This window comes from Nomascus leucogenys, chromosome 9 (genome assembly GCF_006542625.1).
Source record: "Nomascus leucogenys isolate Asia chromosome 9, Asia_NLE_v1, whole genome shotgun sequence".
NCBI classification, from domain to species: domain Eukaryota; kingdom Metazoa; phylum Chordata; class Mammalia; order Primates; family Hylobatidae; genus Nomascus; species Nomascus leucogenys.
In genome coordinates, this window is record NC_044389.1 from 33,909,473 (window position 1) to 33,929,241 (window position 19,769).

The 19,769-nt window shown below is 44.8% G+C and overlaps 1 protein-coding gene across 8 annotated transcripts in view; it reads right to left on the minus strand.

Annotated features, from left to right (window-relative positions):
* CACNA1E (calcium voltage-gated channel subunit alpha1 E) overlaps positions 1–18,570 on the minus strand; it is a 332,731-nt gene extending 314,161 nt beyond the window's left edge. For all 8 annotated transcript variants that reach the window (XR_004031707.1, XM_030818794.1, XM_030818792.1 and 5 more), the window contains exon 1: positions 17,975–18,570. Coding sequence is in view for 7 of the 8 variants with exons in the window: in XM_030818794.1 (XP_030674654.1) it covers positions 17,975–18,240 (266 nt within the window). In the remaining variant the exon portion in view is untranslated. The remainder of the gene's footprint in view (positions 1–17,974) is intronic.
* Between the last annotated feature and the right edge of the window lie 1,199 nt (positions 18,571–19,769).

Consider the following 19,769-nt stretch of genomic DNA (forward strand, 5'->3'; position numbering starts at 1 on the left):
TTTCCTTAGTGCAATTTTTCTCACCACCCAAACTCATCTTAAAAAAAAAAAAAAAAAAAGACTAAAAAACCAAACCCCTTTTCTTTTTTTAAAACAAAACAAAACAAAAATGCATCATGTGACTTCCAGCCTTAACATCAGTTTTTTAACTTTGGTTTCCATGGTGGTGGGATGCAACCTGCCATCACCATGACAACAGCTGCCTCTGTTCAAATTCACCATCTGACAGGCAGTCCTGAACAGACACACACCTCTCTCCTTCTTAATCTCTCTCTCTCTCTCTCTTCCCCCCTCCTGCTGTCAAGAAGATGGAAATGCCATCACACCTACTCCTAAAAACCTAATGAATGAAAGACAAATAAAGCAATATTAAGAACATAACAAAGAGGCAGAGAACTCCCCAAAAGGCCTTTTGTTTGCCAGTACAATCCTGCTGCTCTCTCGTGGAGGTCAGTGGACTCAGTTACTCAAAGCAAAAGATCCTAAGCATTACCCATTTAATGCTGGCTGTGAAGGCAAGTCCAAATTCTCATTACTTTAGACCAAAGAACTCCCATCTGACTCCCAGGACCCTGCCCTCTGGATAAAATGGCTGAAAGGAAGTGCACGTGATTGCTACTTTGGTGAACCAACACTGAGGTCAGTTCCAGACTCATCTGGGCCCTGATTCCCAAAGGATAGGGAGTGCTGGTTCTGAGAAAATAAGACAGTACTGTCTCCCTCCCTCCTCCCACTGCCATGCCTCTTGCAGTTACAGACAGCTGGATAAGTCTTAACAAATTCATTTGTTTTGTGTGTGACTGGATCCTGGACTCAAAACGCTGTCATTCAACACAGTTTTGGTGAACAGCAGACAAATGATTGAATGCTACAGAAAAGGGAAAAAAGAAAAGGGGAGTATTAAAAGCCTCTGGAAGAAAACAAAACAGCATTGGGAAAATTACCTGTTTCAGAAACGAGAATTTGTGTTTTGATGACACTCTGATGAATTGGAGCCCATCAAGAGTTCTGGCAGCAACGTGCATTTCAGGGAAGATGACTATGAGGTGCAATCAGCAACCCCACCCAAGACTACACCCTACTTCATATCAACACCAGCATCATGGAACTGAGACAGCATAAGAAAAATGAAAAGCCTTTTGTGAAAGAGTCCATAGATCACCTGTGGGAGAATGTTTATTTTCCTCTGAAAACTCTGCAACTGTGCCCTGGCATTCAAAGACACCTACCGAGCCTGCAAACCAAGTGAGATAATGTTGAAAGAACTAGGGATACTCAGCTTGGAAAGGGAAGACTTGAGAAATACATCACAGCTGCTTCCAAATATCTGAAGGGCTAGCTTGTAATAAGGGGCTCAGATGTTTTCTAAGTTATTATGGAGGCAAAGACTAAGAGCCAACGTGCAGAGTACCCATCTGAAGACGGATCTGGAGCAATAAAGAGAAGAACTTCCACTGTTCCACAAGTGAATGGACTATTTTGTTAAGTAGAAAACTAAGTGTTGTGCTAATAGATGTTTAACATTGGGGGGAAGCCCCAATGTGTAGCATTTGCAAATTTCTGGGGTATAAATACTCTCTCCATGGCCAATTTCAAGCTACCATCTTGACATCACTGAACATGGCGTCTAGAAGAGACACACAGAGAGGACACTCAAGAGCTGGGACAAGCCAGTTTCAGCACTGCACTTATTGTGAGTTCAACATCCCCAGGGGAGTGTCAAGGATGTTAAGAGGTGACTCCTGTATTCGATGGTAGTCACGCTGGATCAACCTTCATATGCATAAAGGGTGAACCAACCAGGTAGGAAGCAAGGTCAACAACTCTTAGTCACTTGCTCAAGGGCCTCCTGGGTGAGTCTTACTCTGTCCTTCAGCCTCAAATGGCCTCCTCAGCCAGATCTGCATTCAGGATGTCTGGTCTATCCCCCTCATCACAGAAGGCTGTTACCTGTGCAGCTGGAGGTGTGTCAGAAGCAGCCACAGGTGAATGGCTTTGTCAATGCAGTGAAACGTAAGAATTAATCACCCCATTCTCTCGGGCTAAATTTCAAGACACCCAGGGGGCTCCTGCTATTTCACCATAGCCTGCAAGAAAACTGAGAGGGAGCAGCCAAGACGTGATCAAAGTACACTCAAAAGAAACAGAAGGAAGTCAGGTAACTGGCTCCCCTCAGTCTAGAAGATCAGCGGATCTCAGCCATGGCTGGACCATAGAATCACCTGGAAAGCTTTTCAAAATTAAGAATACAGGGGTCCTATCTCCAGAAATTTGGATTTAATTTGTCTTGGCTGCAGTCTAGGTATCAGCATTTCTAGAAATTCCCAGGCTGATTCTAATGTGCAGCCAGGCTTCGAATGCTGGAGACCAAGAAAGTTAATGGTGGCCTCCAATCAGCTGAGATAACAATGATGGAAACTAGAATCCCGGAGGTGCTACAGTGGGAACTGTAGAGTCTTAGTAACTATTCCAACACACTCATTTTACAGATGTAGATACTGAGACCAGGAAAGGAATGAGATTTTTCTAGAACCAGGGCTAGAAACCTCTCTGTACTCTCAGCCCTATGCCCTGAAAAGCTTAGAAAACTATTATCAGAATAATCAAATAAAATTCCCTGGTCTCTTAGCTCCAATTGAGAATTCTAAAAGAAAGGGATCTAAGAATCTTTTTATTTGAGCTGCTTCCTCCTTCCCAGGAGTACTCAATTGTTCTCAAAGAGCTACCTCTTAAGGCAGAGTCTGGATAGTTTGCCTTTCTTAAGGCTACTGAAGAGCCCAGCAACCATTCTGAGATGAGTGCTTGCCTATGCATCTGTCTATTCTCCCATCTGCTGAGATCTGCTCTTGGTTTCACACTGGGTAGAAGTCCATTGCCTACTGAGTTTTATATTATCATTTCACAAAGTTCTCCAGCAACGTATTTGGGAAAGAAGAATATTAACCATTTTTCTGAGTCACCATTTCCGATTCTCACTGGATCTCTGCTGGTTGGCTTCACCTCCATGAATATCTTTCTCTTGTCCATTCCTATTTTTTCTTATGTAAGTCCTTTCTTATTAGTCATGATCCTTATATCCAGCCTCCTATGCTCCAAACACCAAAAACATATACTTGCTAAGGATGAGGAAGCCCCAGAAGAGAAAGAAGGGACTAGCGGGAAGATGATTGAGCACAGAAAGGGTACAGAGGAAAGAAGAGAAAATGTGACAAAAGGATGCTGGCACTTGGTCAGGGGCCCTGGGTTCTAGTCTCTGCTCTGCCACTTATTGAGAGACTTGTGGCAAATCATTTAACCTCTATGGCCTTCAGTTTTCTTATGGATAAGTGTGAGTTTGATTCAAGTTTCTCTTTATCCTCTATAAATCTAATATTCTAGTATTCTGTGATGCTAATGAGGAACATGATGGGAAGGGAAATGGAGGAGAAAGAAAGAGCATACATGATTACAACTGAGAGAAGCCACTTTTGGTGAAATTACTAATGAGGAGATCCCACAACAACATTCAAAAATGGAAATCCTGGCACAGTCAGGGACATCTTGAAAGGGTCTAAAGTCCATGGAAATACTTCTAAATTGTCAAGCATAGGGGCTCCATGACCAGTTGGATTGGCTAGCAGCTTCTCTAATAGAGTTAATGAAAAGCTAGCATCCTCACAATAGTGGCCTGGGGGTGAACCATTGTGGAAAAGCTGCCCTTTTCCACAAACCTAATATAAGCCTCTTCTATAGTCTTTATCAGGATATAAGAGTGTTTCTGCAGTCTCTCTATATCCCAACCCTTATTTCTTTAAAAAGCTGCATTCAGTATGTAAAATTTCAAGAGAAGGTCATGAAAGCTGCCACCTCCACACTATGACTCACACTATGGGTACCCCAGAACAGAAAGGACTGAGGGTAGACTTCTCTGAGAACTGGAAAAAAGAAAATGGACTTTCCATGCTAATACTGAAAGGGGAACTGGCATTTCCAAACCAAATGCGCTCTGCAGTGAGATAAAGGAACTGTGGCAGTGGAGTTTTGGGGAGGGGGGGAAGACAAAATAGCAAAGATCTCAGATTCCGACTCAAGCTCGCATTCCAGTGACCCAGGGCAGGATGTCTCAGGTCCATTTCATGATGACCATAATGATGAGAAAGAGATAGTTGCTCTTCTCCCATCTACTGATCCTTCACTCCTTCATGAGTTAGCCTCATACCCAATGATGCTGCAGATAAATGCAAGTAGTTCACAGTGTCATCCTAAAAAGATACTCTGTTAGGGAAGAGTACCTGCTGGTCTTCTGGTCTAACCCAAGGCAGCATGAAACAATGGAAAGAGAGCAGCCAGTGGCACCAGTCAGACCACATCTATCTGTGACCTTAGGCTAATCATCTATAAAATGAGAACAATATCCACTTCACATGGGGTTGGATTAAATGATATACTCCTCTAGAGCACACTGTAGAGTGCCTGTCATACAATAGGCATTCATTAAAGGTTAGTTTCCTCCATCCATTCTCAGGGACGCATATTGAGGAACAGAAAGCTCTCCAGGCCTGGAGGGAGGTCCCTATAGAATAGTGGTAAAATTCTATGATAAAAAGACACGAAGGTAAGAGAAGAAGAGAAATGGTAAGGCATATGATTATGCAGGTTGTTCTGCACCCAGCCTTTTTCACAGTGGAAGTACAGAAAGCTGTTAGAAGTTCTAATTTCCTAGAATCTATTCCTTTGCTTTGCTCTCCTGAGCCTGTCTACTGATGTTTGTGACAGAAATGAGCTCAGTCTTTCTCAGCCTGTACAGTCTTTCTGAGTGGGCATTTGTTACTCTTTAATCATCGCCAGGGAAAGAGGTTACCCAGAGATGTAACATCCTTATCCATAGAACTTCAGGTGGGGGGAGGTGGTGGGGCAGATGGTGATCTCAAAATAAATAAATACCTCTCTATGAGAAGGGAGGGTGCTCTTGCCAAAATGCCCAGATCCTCGGATTGACACAGGCCCATATTCCTCAGACCTGCTCCCTCCTCATGTTACCACATCCACCTACTCACCCCACCTCCAGACAAGCCCACACCCTTCAACTGCTCCTCATATCAACAGACTAGAAGAACACATGCATCCTTGTGCATCCATATGGCTCAGTTATTTCACAAATACAAATTTCCATGCAAAAACAATCCAAAGTTAGCAGAAAGGAGAGGCAGTTCCTTTAACTTTTTAGGCCCACTCCTTAATTTCTTTTGAGTGCTCTGTCGGGTTTCCGGAAGCCAAGTGGTGCATCCTAATTCTCCATTCTCGTCCACACCAGTAAACATTTCCCACAGGTAAAATGCCCCTAATATCCCTAGCAGAGGACCTTCACCAAGCTCATTAGGCAAATTTCCAAGAGTCCCAAGCAATGGCGGTTTCCCCTTCCCCCCACAGCACCCTAACCCTTTCAGAAGCTTCCTCCACAGTTAATGAATTCCAATCTTTTCTCTCTTATCTGACAGAACAAACATAGAGGCCCTAAATACCCAAGAAGCCTAAGCAGATAGGAAGTAGGTAGCCAGGAGGCTGGCAACCCCCAGGAAGGAAATCTGCCCAGATGCCAAGGATCTAAAGGGGATGCTTCTACATGCCATCCATCAAGCCATCTGAAATTTTTTGCTACCATTTTTGTTCAAATAAAGACAAAATCAAATGAGTTTGTTTAAGGTTACAGATCATTTTAAGTATCCTATCTGCTTTTATCAAAAGCTTGCTGGGAAAATTCCGCATCATTATTGCTCCTGAAGATATTTTTTCTGGTTGTAAATCCAAATGTGTCCTTAGGTACAATACTGGTATAAAATCAGCATTAGAAACATATAAAGGAAACAGGTTTTGATGTATATATTTTAAATTTTATTTTTAAAAATGTAAACCCAATAACTTTGAGAAGGAAGAAAACAAGGCTTGTGGAAAGACTATTTAGCTTCAGTGATTAAGAGCGCAAGCTCTGATCCAGGCCTCCAGCTCTTACTGTGCGATCTCAGGGAAATGAGTTAACCTCTCCACACCTTAATCCTTCTAACTGTGAAAGACAGAAAACAAGAATGCCTATCTCTGTAGGATTGTCATGAAGAATCAATGCAATAATTCATGGGCAGCACTTAGCACAGTAATCTGGCACATAGTAAACGTTCAATAAGTATTATATATTTATAAATTCTATCAACATTAACACTAATACTAATACCTAATATGTTTGCAAAGGGCTTTCATACATATTAGCCAATGCTAACCTCACAACAGTCTTATAAGGTAGGCAAAGCAGGGAAAGTGACCTCCACCTCACATCTGAAGACACTGAGGCTCAGGGAGGTGATGAAACCAATGCAAGGTCACGTAAATATTATCTGGCAGCACTCGGGTTAGAAACTTGGTAAGAGCCAGGAGGAAGTAGGACAGCATTGTTGGAAAGAGAAAACATAGCTGCAGAAGTTTAATGTTTATGTATCTGAAATTAACCATATACTAATAACCAAAATTTATTCACAGCTTACTATTTGCCAAACATTGTTCTAAGCACTTTGCATGTATTATCTCATCTGACCTTCAAAAAAATCCTATGATACACCCCAGAAGCAAATTACTATCTCCGTTTTACATTTGAAAACTCCAAGGCACCGCAAGGTAAGCAGGTTGCCTGAGGCACACAGCTATGAAGTGGCAGAGGTGATACTGAGATTTGAATCCAGAGGTCATTTTTAACAACGACACCCTAATACCCTAATGCTTCCATGCACAGACTGGTAAATCCTGAACTCTTAGGTGAAGCTTTCATCAACTGGGCATTGGACTAGATGACATCTAATATCCCTTCGACTCCTGAGATCTAGGACATAACACTTTTATTGTCTAAGAAAGAAATAAAATATTGTCTGAGTCTCTGAAAATGATACCTAAAGTGGACTTTGGAGAAACCAAGATGCTACATCCTGCTTAAAATAGACATGAAGTAGTCATGAAAGTGTGTACTGATTTCAGTAAAACATGTGACGAGAATATCGCGCACAATATTTTTACAGACAAAATACAGAAATGTCAGTAGGCTAAAGCACAGTTCAGAATACTTGAGAAAAGCTGAACAGTCAATGCACACTGACTGATACACTGATGATAAGCGGAAAGAGGGTCCCTGATTCTAAATATATTTTTATCAATTACTCGAATGAAAGCATTAAGTATTTGCTTATAAATCTGCAGATGACATAGCATTTAGGGTGGGGAGCTTACTCATGAAACAGCAAAGACCATAGACAGTGTGGTGTAGAAATCACTTAAACTTTGGATTCGGACCACTTGGTTCAAGCTCACCGGTGGTGACCTTGGGCAAGTGATTTAATCTTCTTTAGCCTCAGCTTCCCCATATTTAAAATGTGGATAATATACTTGTTTGAAGTAGAGCCTGAAATTTGGTAGATGCTCAATGAATGTTCCTTGTTCTAAATTGAAAAGGATCTCTACAGGATAAACCGTTGGAGCAAAAGCAAGGAGATAAAATGTACTTGATATAAACACAGAGTCCTGAATCTAGATTCAAAAATTAAACTGAATGAGAACAGAGTGAGAGAAAACTAACTCTGTCATCAATTCATATAAAAAAAAAATCAGAGATTTTAGCTGACTACCTCAAGTCAGAAACAGACTGCCACTTCTTTAAAAAAAAAAAAACACTTTAAAAAGTATTTTAATTCAAACTAATGTGTTAAATGCTGATGTTAATAAGCATTGCCTTATTACCTGGTAATTAGATAACGTCCCCCCTCCCTTGCAGGGATTTTAAACCAATACTAAAATTATGTGGTATGCGTTACAACAAAGTAATAAATAAAGTGCCCTATGAGAGCCAAAAGGAGGAAGCTGGTCTTATTCGGCCAAGAGAAATCAAGGAAGGCTTCACAGAGGAAGTGACCTCTGAGTACAATCTTAAAGCCAGACTCATTCCAGGTGGAAGAGCAGCAAGTGCAAAGGCATGGAGGCCTGGAAGAGGATGGTGCCTTCAGGGATCAGCAGCTACTGAAGCAGCTGGAGAGACAGTGATTACGGTGGTCAAGGAAAGCTGGGGCAATGTGCAGAGTGGCTCATGAGAAGCCCTGCATACCAAGTCAAGGAGACCCTACCCAGTTACAAAGCTAACAAATGACAGAATCAAAGGGGGACTTAAGTCTTCTGACTCATCATGTATTTCCTCTGCCTGTGCCATCCTGTACAGTAGCCACTAGCCATATGTGGCTATTTAAACTTAACTAAAATTAAGTCAGTAAAATTTAAAATTTAGTTCTCAGTTGCATTAGCCACATATCAAGTCCTTAAGGGCCACATGTGCCAAGAGCCATGTCTATCATCACCAAAAGTCCACCAACAGTGCTGTTCAATGCCATGGGATCATCAAGTGAAAGGAAGTAGACTGAGTCTATATTGCTTTACAAAACAGAAAACAGGAAGGGAAAGAACAGATGGATGCAATAAGGAGGAATATTTCCACTTCCTATATCTTAAGTTTTTTAATAACAGAAGAGCACCCTGTCACTGGAAGTATTCCAGCTTGACAGTCATCCTTCACAGTGATGTAGAAAGAGTTTCTGTATTGAATTCATGCCCTTTGGTTAGAATGTTTGTGTTCTTTCACAGCAGCCTGGCTGACAGCCCAGTGCAACCGTATCTCTCTAGCTCCTTCATATAAAGTTCCTGTCATAATTACTCATAAAGGCTTTGATATTTGGTTGAGAATCACTACTCCTGATAGCCCAGCATCCCAACATCCCAAATTGTGGGAATTTTTTAACATGATAGATGTTTTTAAATTGTGGTTCATAGACCTCTAAAATTGAATGCACAATTGCATGTGTATTTTCAGGAGAGACAGGTCTATAGCATCAACCACACGTCAGCAGGATTTGTGATCCCAATATAGAAAGCAAATGAACAAATACGGTACGAGAGGGACTTAATAGTCCCAACACTCCAAAAAGAGTCATCTAGATGCCATCTAGACACTAACTGAGGTCATCTAGACACTTACTCAGGTCACTACTCAGACACTTATTCAGGTCATACTCTAAAGTTCCATAGAGTTTCAAACTGACCCTGAAGAACCTAAAGACCATCACCCTACAACTGAATCATTTTAGAGCTCAACATCTCCTGACCTTCAAGAAGGAGGGAAGTGGGAGTAAAAAAGAGCAGGAAAATAAGCCCAAGGCACAAAAGTTGGATAACTCAGAGTCAAGTTGGGCAAGGTATCATCTGACAACCTCTTGCTGAGATGCTTATTGAAAGCTCTCTTGGAAATCTTGGTGGCTCATTTTCAGTGTTAGCCTACAGAAACAAACACACCTAGTTAGATGTAATACCAGCTTACCAGCTGGGGAACTTGCCCAGAAAATCTAAAGGCTGCTGAGCTATTAGTCCATTTTTGAAATAATGACTTTGTTCTAAATATCACCTGATACATGACAATTGTACCAGGATTTACCTCCAGGTCCTATAATATTTCTAGAACTAAAAGGTCTGATTTCTAGAACAACATACCAATTCCTCTGTCATCTGGTATAGCTGGAGAAGAACACTTTGGTTAATTTAACAAAAAAAAAAGTGGTAATGAGCTACTTATATAATCAATATGAATTATAAATCACAGAAAGCTCAAAATACAATGAAGTGCACACAGCATTGAAACTGTGTTGAATATAGTGCAATGAATGCTCTTCAGAAAGCACTCCAACACTCTGTGGTACCTAGGGGGTCACCACTACAAATCTCATTTGTCATTATACTATATGCCAATTAATAAAGAGTTCCATGTAACAAAATGCCAGATAACAAATACCCTGTTTTTTTTTTTACAGTGAGAAAGCCTGCATCAAGTAATACAGAAACTGAAAGAATCCTGAGGAAAACTATGAAGTAGCTAAATCTTGTCTTTTACAGCCTCCCAATTCCCATGTGATGATCCTTCACTCCCCTCCCAGCCATCCACTGCCCTCACACCACCTCCCGGCAACCTCCTGTCCCCTCCCTGGGGCTACACCTGGTCTTACAGGTCCTGTTCAGGGCAATAAGAGGCACTTTGTTGATGCTTGTTAACTGATTAATAGCCAATTTGGGTATAAATCATCCAACAAAAGTTTACTGAATGCTCACCATGTGCCAGCATGTGCTAGGTGCTGGAATTAAATGGGTGCATGTCCCTTCTCAGAAGAGCCTGCTCTCAGTGATAAGTCCTGAAAGAACAAGATAAACTAACTCAAAGTTGATAACGACATATATTTTGCTTAATATGTCCCTGTTCTCAAGGTCATCAGCATTTTGTTACAGAAGTCTCAAAGCCTCCTCACTATCCAAACCCAAAGCACAAGCTTTTGTTAGCAGCAGGGCTTTAGCTGGTAAATGAGAGAGATTTGGGATGAGGAAATGCATCAGCAATTTGTAAGACTGGCCTTCTAGAAAGGCATTGCCAGGCAGAAAACAAAACCATGTACAGCAATGGTTCTCAAAGCATGATGTCCAAGACCAGCAGCATCAATATCACCTGGGAACTTGTGATCAACAAAAATTCTCCAGCCCTACTTCAGACCTACTGAACCAGAAACTCTGGAAGTGGGGGGTAGTAATCTGTATTTTAACAAACCCTCCAGGTGATTCTGAGACACAGGTTGACAGCCAGCAGTGTAGATGAAACGGGCAGACCGCCTATGTCTGACATCAACACGAAGGAACTAAATGAGGAATTAGCCTTGATATTGATGGAAATCACTGCTGAAAGGAATGGTCGCTGATGGAAAAGCAGCAAAACAGTTCCCAGGAGAACACAGCTGGAAATTGCCAGGACGTTAGTGAGTGACTGTTGAAAATCCATTTCATGCTTTCTGGCTCTGACCAGTCCCATGAGACAATGGTGTGGAAATTGAGAAAGAGGCACAGAAAGTTTGAAAAACTTCCAACCTACAGCTAAGCTGAAGGCTGAGAAAGACTCGAGAGTATTAATTTTCCTCCTAGTGCTGGTTTTCAGAGCCTCCGCTCTGGATCCAGAAGGCCACACACGATGTCCTGCATCTCAGCAATGATGCCATACACTGAGTATCATCAAGGCTCCACCCATGATCTACACCAGAGCATTTCTTCCTTTCCCCTCTAGCCTGCTACCTACCATCCAGCTACTCCTTTTTAATCCCTCCCCCAAAGGGAAGAAAGATGACACCCCCCCTTTAATGACACAAGTCTTTGGAAACTCAGGCATATATCTGAAAGAGGCTTTCCAAATTCTCCAGAGATGAAGAGAACCGATGCAGCCCAAATGCAGCAAAAATGCAGCAAAAGACCAAATGCAGCACACGCAAAAAAATATAGCCTCAAGACTATGCAGAGTTGCAACAGTGATTCAGATCAACCACCCACAGGCAAAAAAAAAAAAAACACGCTTGGCACAGGTGCCAGGCAGGGCCTCTCTCTGAAGCCTCACGTGGCTGGAGCGTGGCTGGAGCCTGGCTGGGCATATTATTCCCAAGCCCCACCCGCCTGCTTCTGGGATTAACTACTGCTTTACAAATGGGTCTATTTGAGGCTCCTTTTTTTTTTTTTAATAAGTAAGAGGATTAAGGGTGGAACTATCTAGTCCTACAAATTTGGAGCTCAAAATACAATAAAGGAAGCTCCTAAGAAGTACCCACTGCTCTGGGAGGCGGCAGGGAGGATGTCTTGGATAACTGTCACATTTTAAAGTCATTCATTGCTGTTCCCCTTAATCTGGCCCATCTTCACCTTATAAGAACACATCTTCTAGCTGCTCCCTGCTTTCCAGAGATGAGGACACTGGGGCTCATCAAGCTTTATAAGGAAACATATTTGGGGTGCTCAGTGAGCAAAGATACACCATAAACATCTCCCTACAATAACCTTAACACTAAGAAACCAGGAGGTTGGGGGAGTCTAAAAACTTTGTGCTATACCTTCTGTCCTTAATTAAGATTGATGCTGGAAACATGACTGATGGGTGAACCCACACGTGTGTCCTCTCTCTGTGCATGTTTAGAAGGCTTGGGAAAAGTAACATTGATCCAAGCCCCTCATGTTTCTATCCCTCTGTGGAAGGGACTGCTTTAGAAGCCATATCGTGGTGGTGGTAGCGGTGGCGGAGTGTTAGACACTAATTTCCACGCCTGGTCCCGATAACTACCCCTGCTCCCTGTAATTCCTATAAAAATTCACACTGGAATTTGAAAAGAAATGGTTACAGAGGACTGTTCCTTAGCTTAGTCGTTCAGCATTTATCAGTGTGAAAACCCAAGATGATGAGACGATTCAGAGTGACATGTACCTTCCACTTAACCACGGTCTCTGAGTAGAAAAGGCTAGTAGTTGCATATTTTGGGGGCACTCAAATGTAACAGGGCTGGGTAGGAGGCAGTCATCATAAAAATGACAAGAAAAGGCAGGTTACAAGATTTCTCCCCAGCTTCCTTTCTGTTGTGTGACAGTCCCACTGCAGAAAACAAAGGTCTTAGAGAAAAAGTAGATTCCTGAAGTTGGTCCTCTGTGAGAGATCTTAATAATCCTATCCAAGAGGAAGACAAATAACCTTCCTTTTCTGAAAATTCTAGGAAAAACCCACACATATAATGAATTATTCACAAAGGCTGAACCTAAAAATGAGAGAGGGAGAAATATAGAAAGATGAAAAGACCAGCAGAAAGAGAAAGTAAAGACCTGGTCTCTCTCTCTCTGTCTCTCTCTCTCTCTCTCTCTCTGAATAAAAGGATATTAATTAGAGTTGCATTTAGGTTTCCTCTTTTATGTCTTTGTGGTCAGTGATAAGCAAAATAAGATCAGCAGAGTCACCATTGATGGACTGGATTGCACATCTGGGCTTTGGTGTCTGGTGAGCTGTAGATTTCCAGGCAGCCCTGTGCATGATGTAAGGGAGGTGGCTGACCTGCTCATCAAACACATGGAGTCAAGGGTTTGCAAGAGTTCTGAGAGCTTAGCAAAGCTTCACTCAGTTTTATTTTCACTAAGAATATGAAGATTGAAAGAAACCAGATGTTCCTATAAAGAAAGGGGAAAGCAGCAGAGTTTCAGGGGGAAAAACACCTACATTTTGTACAGCAGTGCTATAAAGAGATAAGTAATTTTGTATGGAGCTAATAATTTCAGAGTCTGGATGTTTCAGAAGAAGAAAAAAACAGGCCTGTTCTCGTTACTTTCCTCTTCCTCCTTTAATTCATAGCATGCACTGCGCCTATTGCAGAAAAAGCAAGTAGAGGGAAGTAGAGAAATAATGACATGCAAACCAACAGACAAAACTATCACATTGAGGATATTTTTGTCTCTATCCTCAAGTCATTTCATTTCTGTCAAATTCCTTCACTCCAACTCATTTTCCAGGCTGCATCCCAATTACAAATGGTCCCCACAATAAGTCATGGCCTGGTTTCCAGATGAAACATTACCCACACTTCATATCAAAAGCAAAGCCAACAGGCAATTCAGAGATTGTCCTGGGGTGCTCAGAAAATGAAGGACTTTCTCCTACAGCTCCAGTACCAGCTGCAGTCACTATCTGTTTCACCATCTGCATCCATGCACAGGTACACAGAAGATATGAAGCCTTTCTGCATTATCTGATCATAGGATATAATTACAGACTTCATCCTTGTTAGCTGCCATCATCTTCCCTAATCAAGGCATCTTGACTCATGATTCACTAGAGTTACATCAAACCTGAAATTCTTACCAGGACTTCAGTCTACTATCCTGCAATGTGCTATACATTTATAGGCAACAAAAGCAGAAGAAAAGAAGATACCAAAATGGGAGATTTAAGAACTAAAACTTTTGGTAATCCTCACCAAAATCCTCCAAAATAAATGGACATTTTACAATGGGAGATTCACAATAATAAAGCATGCAACCTCTGATCCATAGCCAGAGTGCTTTGGGGATACAATGAAATTCTCTACAATAAGAAATCATGGATTAATGTCCACAGGTTCATTGTGATGAGTTTCATTATCTCAGGGCTGTAAACATATTTGACCTTCCTACTGTAAGCCATATTCATTTCCACACGAAACATGTGCTCCCCTGCTGAGACAACCAAGGCAATGGAGGTGTGGAGGGAATATCCTATTGCCCAACTCTGGCGTACAGTCTCCAAGCCAGACACACTACTTCTTCCCTTCACACCCGTGACCTGGAAAAGTTCAAACAAGTGTGGGGCATCCTGCAAACCACGTGAGAGAAGCTGTATGCCCACAGGGTAACTGGCCCTGGGCATGAAACAGTGAGAGCTGGTAAGCGTGAGGCACAGTAAACATGGGAGGGCACTCAGAACAGCCAACTGCCAGAGAAGATCTATTAGATGAGCAAAAAAGAAAACGAGGAATCGTATAGAATGTAACATCACATTTTAAATCACATTAGCATTTTTAAAAAGAGTATGGTATCCACTGCAGAGGAAAGTGCCATAAGAAAATAAAATTATCTCCCTATGCAGATGTAGCTTCCAAGAAAAATGAAACACATTCAGAGTAGGCTGTTGACTTGCCACCATCTTTCATGCCAAATCTGGGTTATCTGGAGCATTTCTTCCCATAAGAACTAGACCTCCCCTATTAATGACTGGATAAAATTACCCTCCCCCTCCAAGTCAGGGTGATCCTAGAAGCATAAATTAAACCATTCCTTTTACTTAACCAATCTTTTCAGACAAACATGATTAAAGACCAGTAATGCGCAGCATGATGAGACCACTAATGCGGCACATAGAAATGTGCATTATCCTCCTCATCCTACAGTGACTTTCTGCAGCCAATGAAAGTGTAAGTCTCAAAACGTGTTGTAACACAAACAAAATCCTCAAGCATGCTAAATGTGCATATGTCAATATGAAAGCAGGTCTTCACATGTTTTCTGAACAACTGAACAACCTGCCTTTCTTAAAAAAAAAAAAATCTGGCACTTACAAAGAGCAAAGAACTACTTCCTAAACTTTAATGAGCATATTAATCACATAGGGATCTTATTACAATGCAGATTCTGATTCAGCAGGATTGAAGTGGGGCCCAGGATTCTGAATTTTTAGCAAGCTCCCAGGTGATGTGGATGCAGCTCCTTGCTGTCTTTGAGAGGCAAGAATCTAGAAGACTTCACCTGAACTAAGACCCCTCCCCACTTCAGGCATGCTGAAATTTCTGAAAGACGCCTTTAATAGTAACAACTAGTGTTTCCTGGGTAATTAGATAATGTTTTAGGCACGTGATACATAGTAACTCATTTAATTCTCCCAGTATTATTATCCTCATTTAACAGGTAAGAAGACTGAGTCAGAGAGTAATGAAGCAAGTTTTCAAGGTCACAAAGCTGGTGAAGGAATTAGGATTTGAACCCAGGCAGCCTAGCTCCAAAGCTTTATGGGCAACCACTATCCAGACCGACTCCTAGTAAGACAAAGCAAGATATTTGGGGAGTTGTTTGTTTAGAAAGGAAAGGAAGGTGAGACTAGGAATTTAGGTGCCTTTCCCACGGAAGCCCAATATTTCCACGTGGTCACCACCAGAGGGAATATATTAGTCAATTACATTGTACATGGTGTATTTTATATTTTCCAACAGGGCTCCACTAAACACCTTAGCAGATGTTCCCTGAACACTGTTACCACAGCCTACATGCTGTAGAATCACTGTGAAATTTCCAACTATGCAGACAGAAGAGACCATTGGGACAGGGCTCGGGGCCAAGGCACTGAGCATCATGCTGAAATCAACTCCCTCGAGAGTCTCCCGTTTGACTCTCTTTGGTACATTTTTGGCCAAAGACAAGAAAGGGAGGAGTAAGACTCACAGCCGCACCTTGCGCGCTCGCAACGCCTGGTGGAAAGGCGGTGTCTTTGCAGCGGAAGAGAAAACGTGAAAAAAGGTGACCGCATGGTGTAGGAAACGTGCCTGGTTTCTCAGCCCTGAGCCTGGGCCCGGCCAGAAGTACCCGAGGTGCTGAACCCGGGTAACTGGGGAGCCCCGGGCCGCTGGGAGTTTCAGCGGCGCTGTCCGAGGTGCCAACGATGGCTGCTGGCACACTTTGCCACCGGCGGGGCTGTTGGGTGGCTTTGTCTACCGCAAAGAAACGGGAGAGCGCCTGTCTGAATGAACACGCCCCTAAGAGAGGGGCACAGCAAGGCAGCACCTGGTGGATAGGAAGATTTAGAGAACTGTAGAAGCCGAGTGAGAAAGGAGGGCCCAGCTGGGAAATCCGTAGACCGCCTAGAGGAATATTTGCAGCCGCAGCACACAACACAATGAGATCTGTCCGCTTTGTGCAGCGCACCGGCAGGCGTGACTGCAGGGACCCGACCCCTCCCCCGCCCGAAACCTCCACCCTAGCTAGATACGTTCAACTCAGGCAATGGATGGCCCGGGATCACTCTGTGGGAGTGGAGCAGGGGAGCGGGATGCAGAGAGGAGGAGAGAGGGAGAAGCCCAGCCGGGGTGGCTGTGGGAGGATGCGAACAGCAGCAGGAAGAATATCTGCTTAGAGATGCTCCTTCGTTTCTAATGAGGGGTGCTGCCTAGAAGCACCACGCGCCAGCCAATCACCGAGCTGCTGAGGCAGGGAACTAGAGAAGAAGAAGGGGAAGGCCAGAGACTGGGGTTGGGGGAGTAGGGAGATGCCCAGGCCCTGGGGGAAATGAGCCGCGTGTCTGGCTAATAATAGAGACCCAAGGCAGCTCAAACTGCCTCACTGCTGCACACCTGGACGGTGGGGGTGGGAAAGAGGAGAATAGGGGAGAAAAGAAGGGGCCTCCTTTGCAGGTGCATCCCTCCCAAATCTCCCTCTCAAAGTCCCATGTCTCCAACCCCATCCCCATATTTAACGCCAGACCACTAGCTTGCCTCCTACTAATCCCCTTCACTGCCTCACCACCCCCAATTCCTAATGGTCTTGCCAGGCGTCCAATCCTTAGTGAAGAACAAGGCAGTAAGCTGCCTAATCAGCAGCCTGCATTTGGTGCAATTGATTAAACCTGCAAAGAAGCTCCTTCCATGCCTGTTCACCCTGACACCACCACCATCAGAGATGGCCCCCACCAGTGCTTTGGGGAGAGCAGTTCCTTTGGAGCTAGGGAGAGAGAGACTGCATGCACACCTCTGGCCTCAGCGGATGAATTCAGGCCCAGCCGATCCACCTGGATCCTGGATACTGGGAGAGCAATCAGCTGGGTCAAGCACTAAGAAGCAAGAGTACCCAACCAAGGACCAAGGAAAGGACGGGCCTGATGAGCTGCTCTTTCTTGGATGAGAGGAGAACTCCAAGTTTGAGCTGTTTGGGCTGTGGCAACAGAGATCACCTCCCCTGACAGATACTCATTCATGCCACTTTCAGTAGAACTTAAACTTAAGTCCCTAGAGTTAGCTGAGTCCCCAGCCAAAAGCCTGTTTTATTTATTCATTTGTCTATCTGTACACAGGGTTTTGGCCCTGGGAACTTCTGAACTGATAAATCCCCTCATGGAGCCTTGACTTCCCTACAGGAAGACAGTGCAGTGTCTCCTGGCTGGTGGGGATACGGGCAGAGTGGCTGGCTTAAAGAAAGAAAAATGAGAATTGATTATGAAAGGAAACATTGGGGCAACCCAATCTATGTAGAGGGCGGCATGTGAAGGGAGTAGGGGTGGGGAAGTGGCTGGGAATCAGACAAAGCCCAGCCCAGAAAGGGACGCACCCAGGGACACTAGAGATTTCCACATAGGAAAAATAAAAAACCAAAAGTCTTACCTTGAAAAACACTAGTGCCCAAACGGGTCTCCACGGCACCAAGCTTGCCCCTTAGATGCACCGAAGAGTGTGCTTCAGCAAAGGGACAAATTGGCACCAGGAAGGGGTGAGGGATACATTCCATGCTAGGTACCCACCTTCACCCCAAGAAATGCAAAGGGGGAGAGGGAGTTATGGTGGGCAAGAAAGGATATGGCCAATCGATGAGCTTCTTGGCATATTTCCTGACAATGTTATCTTCTCCGAAGATGAACAGGGATCTGTTGACGGTGAAACAGTTCTGCCGGACGGGAATGGGGTTGTACAAAGCCATAGTCCGCGCCCTCTGCGCTTTCGTCTGCTTGTAGGCGGCCGCCTGCCCCGAGGCCAGCACGGGGGTTCCTTGCCGGTTCCTGCTCTGGTCCGAGTCTCCATCGCCGGACCCCGGCCTGGCGACCACCGCCTCCCCGAAGCGAGCCATCCTGAGGTTTAAACAGACAGAAGACACACAAAGGTGATCGCGGCCGAACACCCGCACACAGCAACAAGCAGAAAAACACACGGAGACTCAGAGCCGCATCCAGACAAGCACGGGGACCACCGCCTCTGGGGAGCTCCGCGAGCTCTTCGGAGAGGCAGCAGCAGCAGCCCGCCGCTGTGAACTGTTGAATCTAAATGCAACCTCTGCGAAGCTCCATTCCTCAAGAAGGAAAAAAAAAAAAGAAAAAAGAAAAAAAAACGGGTGGTACGGCTTGGGGGAGCTCAGTTTCTGGAGGAAAATATTTTTTTCAAAATGCCAGTGTGTGGTGGTGTTCAGGGACCAGAGAGGAGAGGGGTGGAGTAGGCTGCTCTTCAAACATAGCTCCTCTTCTGGCAGACGCACCACCTAGTTCAGGGAGAGAGGCAGTCACCGGCCCGCTAGGTAACAGTTTGGTGATTTATTGGTTGGGGGAAGGGGTGGGAAGGAGGGGAAAATGAAAACAAAAGAACTTTAAAAAAAATAAACAAAGATGAGGACGGAGTTACGATGACATGCTTTATAACGCCAGCCCCCGCAAGTCCATCTAAGAAATTCCACCGCGAAGACTTGGGTCTTTATATCTGTCAGCAGAGACGCATCCAAAGGTTGGAGACAGAGGGAGGGAGGTGGGGAGAGCGATATTGAGGTTCCTGCGTAAACCGCAATGCCCAAAATCTCAAAATAAGAAGTCGATCCAAGCGAAAAGGGACAAATGACTTCAAAGCTCCTGCGCTTGGGCTAGAAGTTGAGCAGCATCCAGAGAGCAGCGAAGCCTGAGTGCCAGCATCCGCCCGGAGCGCTCGCCACCGCCGCCTCCCCGGATCAGCATGCAACAGCGATCCGCGGCTGCGCCGCCGAGAGGGCGGGAGCGCGAGCGGGCGGGCGGCGAACACCGGCGGGCGAGGAACAGGTTGCAGCCGAGCCTCGCGGCGGCCTGGCACCACACTTGTCCACAGACCGAACTTCCTCACTAACGGCTCGGTCTTCCTCTTCCACCCAGGCAGCGCCCTCCGCGGAGCGCTGGAGAAGATGCGGAAGGAGAAGGGGGAGGCGAGGCAGGGGACAGGGAGCGGAGCGCAGAGGCGCAGCGAGGCGCGCAAGAGCGCTGGGAGAAGCGGGGGAGGAGCTGGCCAGGCGGGAGGGGCGGGGACGCAGCCGGAAGGCTGGAGGTTCCTGGGAGGTGAGGCTGGCTTGCCTTCTTGATTTATGTGGCCAAAGGGTAGCAGCCACCTCTGCAAAGGTCCAGTGAAGAGTCCCCTTTCCCCCAAGTAATGCTGAGAAGAGAGAGGCAGGTGCAGCCAGCGATGCGGCGTTGTCTCCGCAAGAGAGCGGGGGCCTGGCGTGGGGCGCACACGCACGCGCGTCTTGGGTCCCTGCAGAGAGGTGTCCCCAGTGCTGTGCCCTGTTCGGTGGCGGGAGCGGTGCCACGGGCCCGCCGCCGGCCTACTGAGGAGTCGGGGCCTTTGCGCGCCTAGCGCCATGGCCGCGTC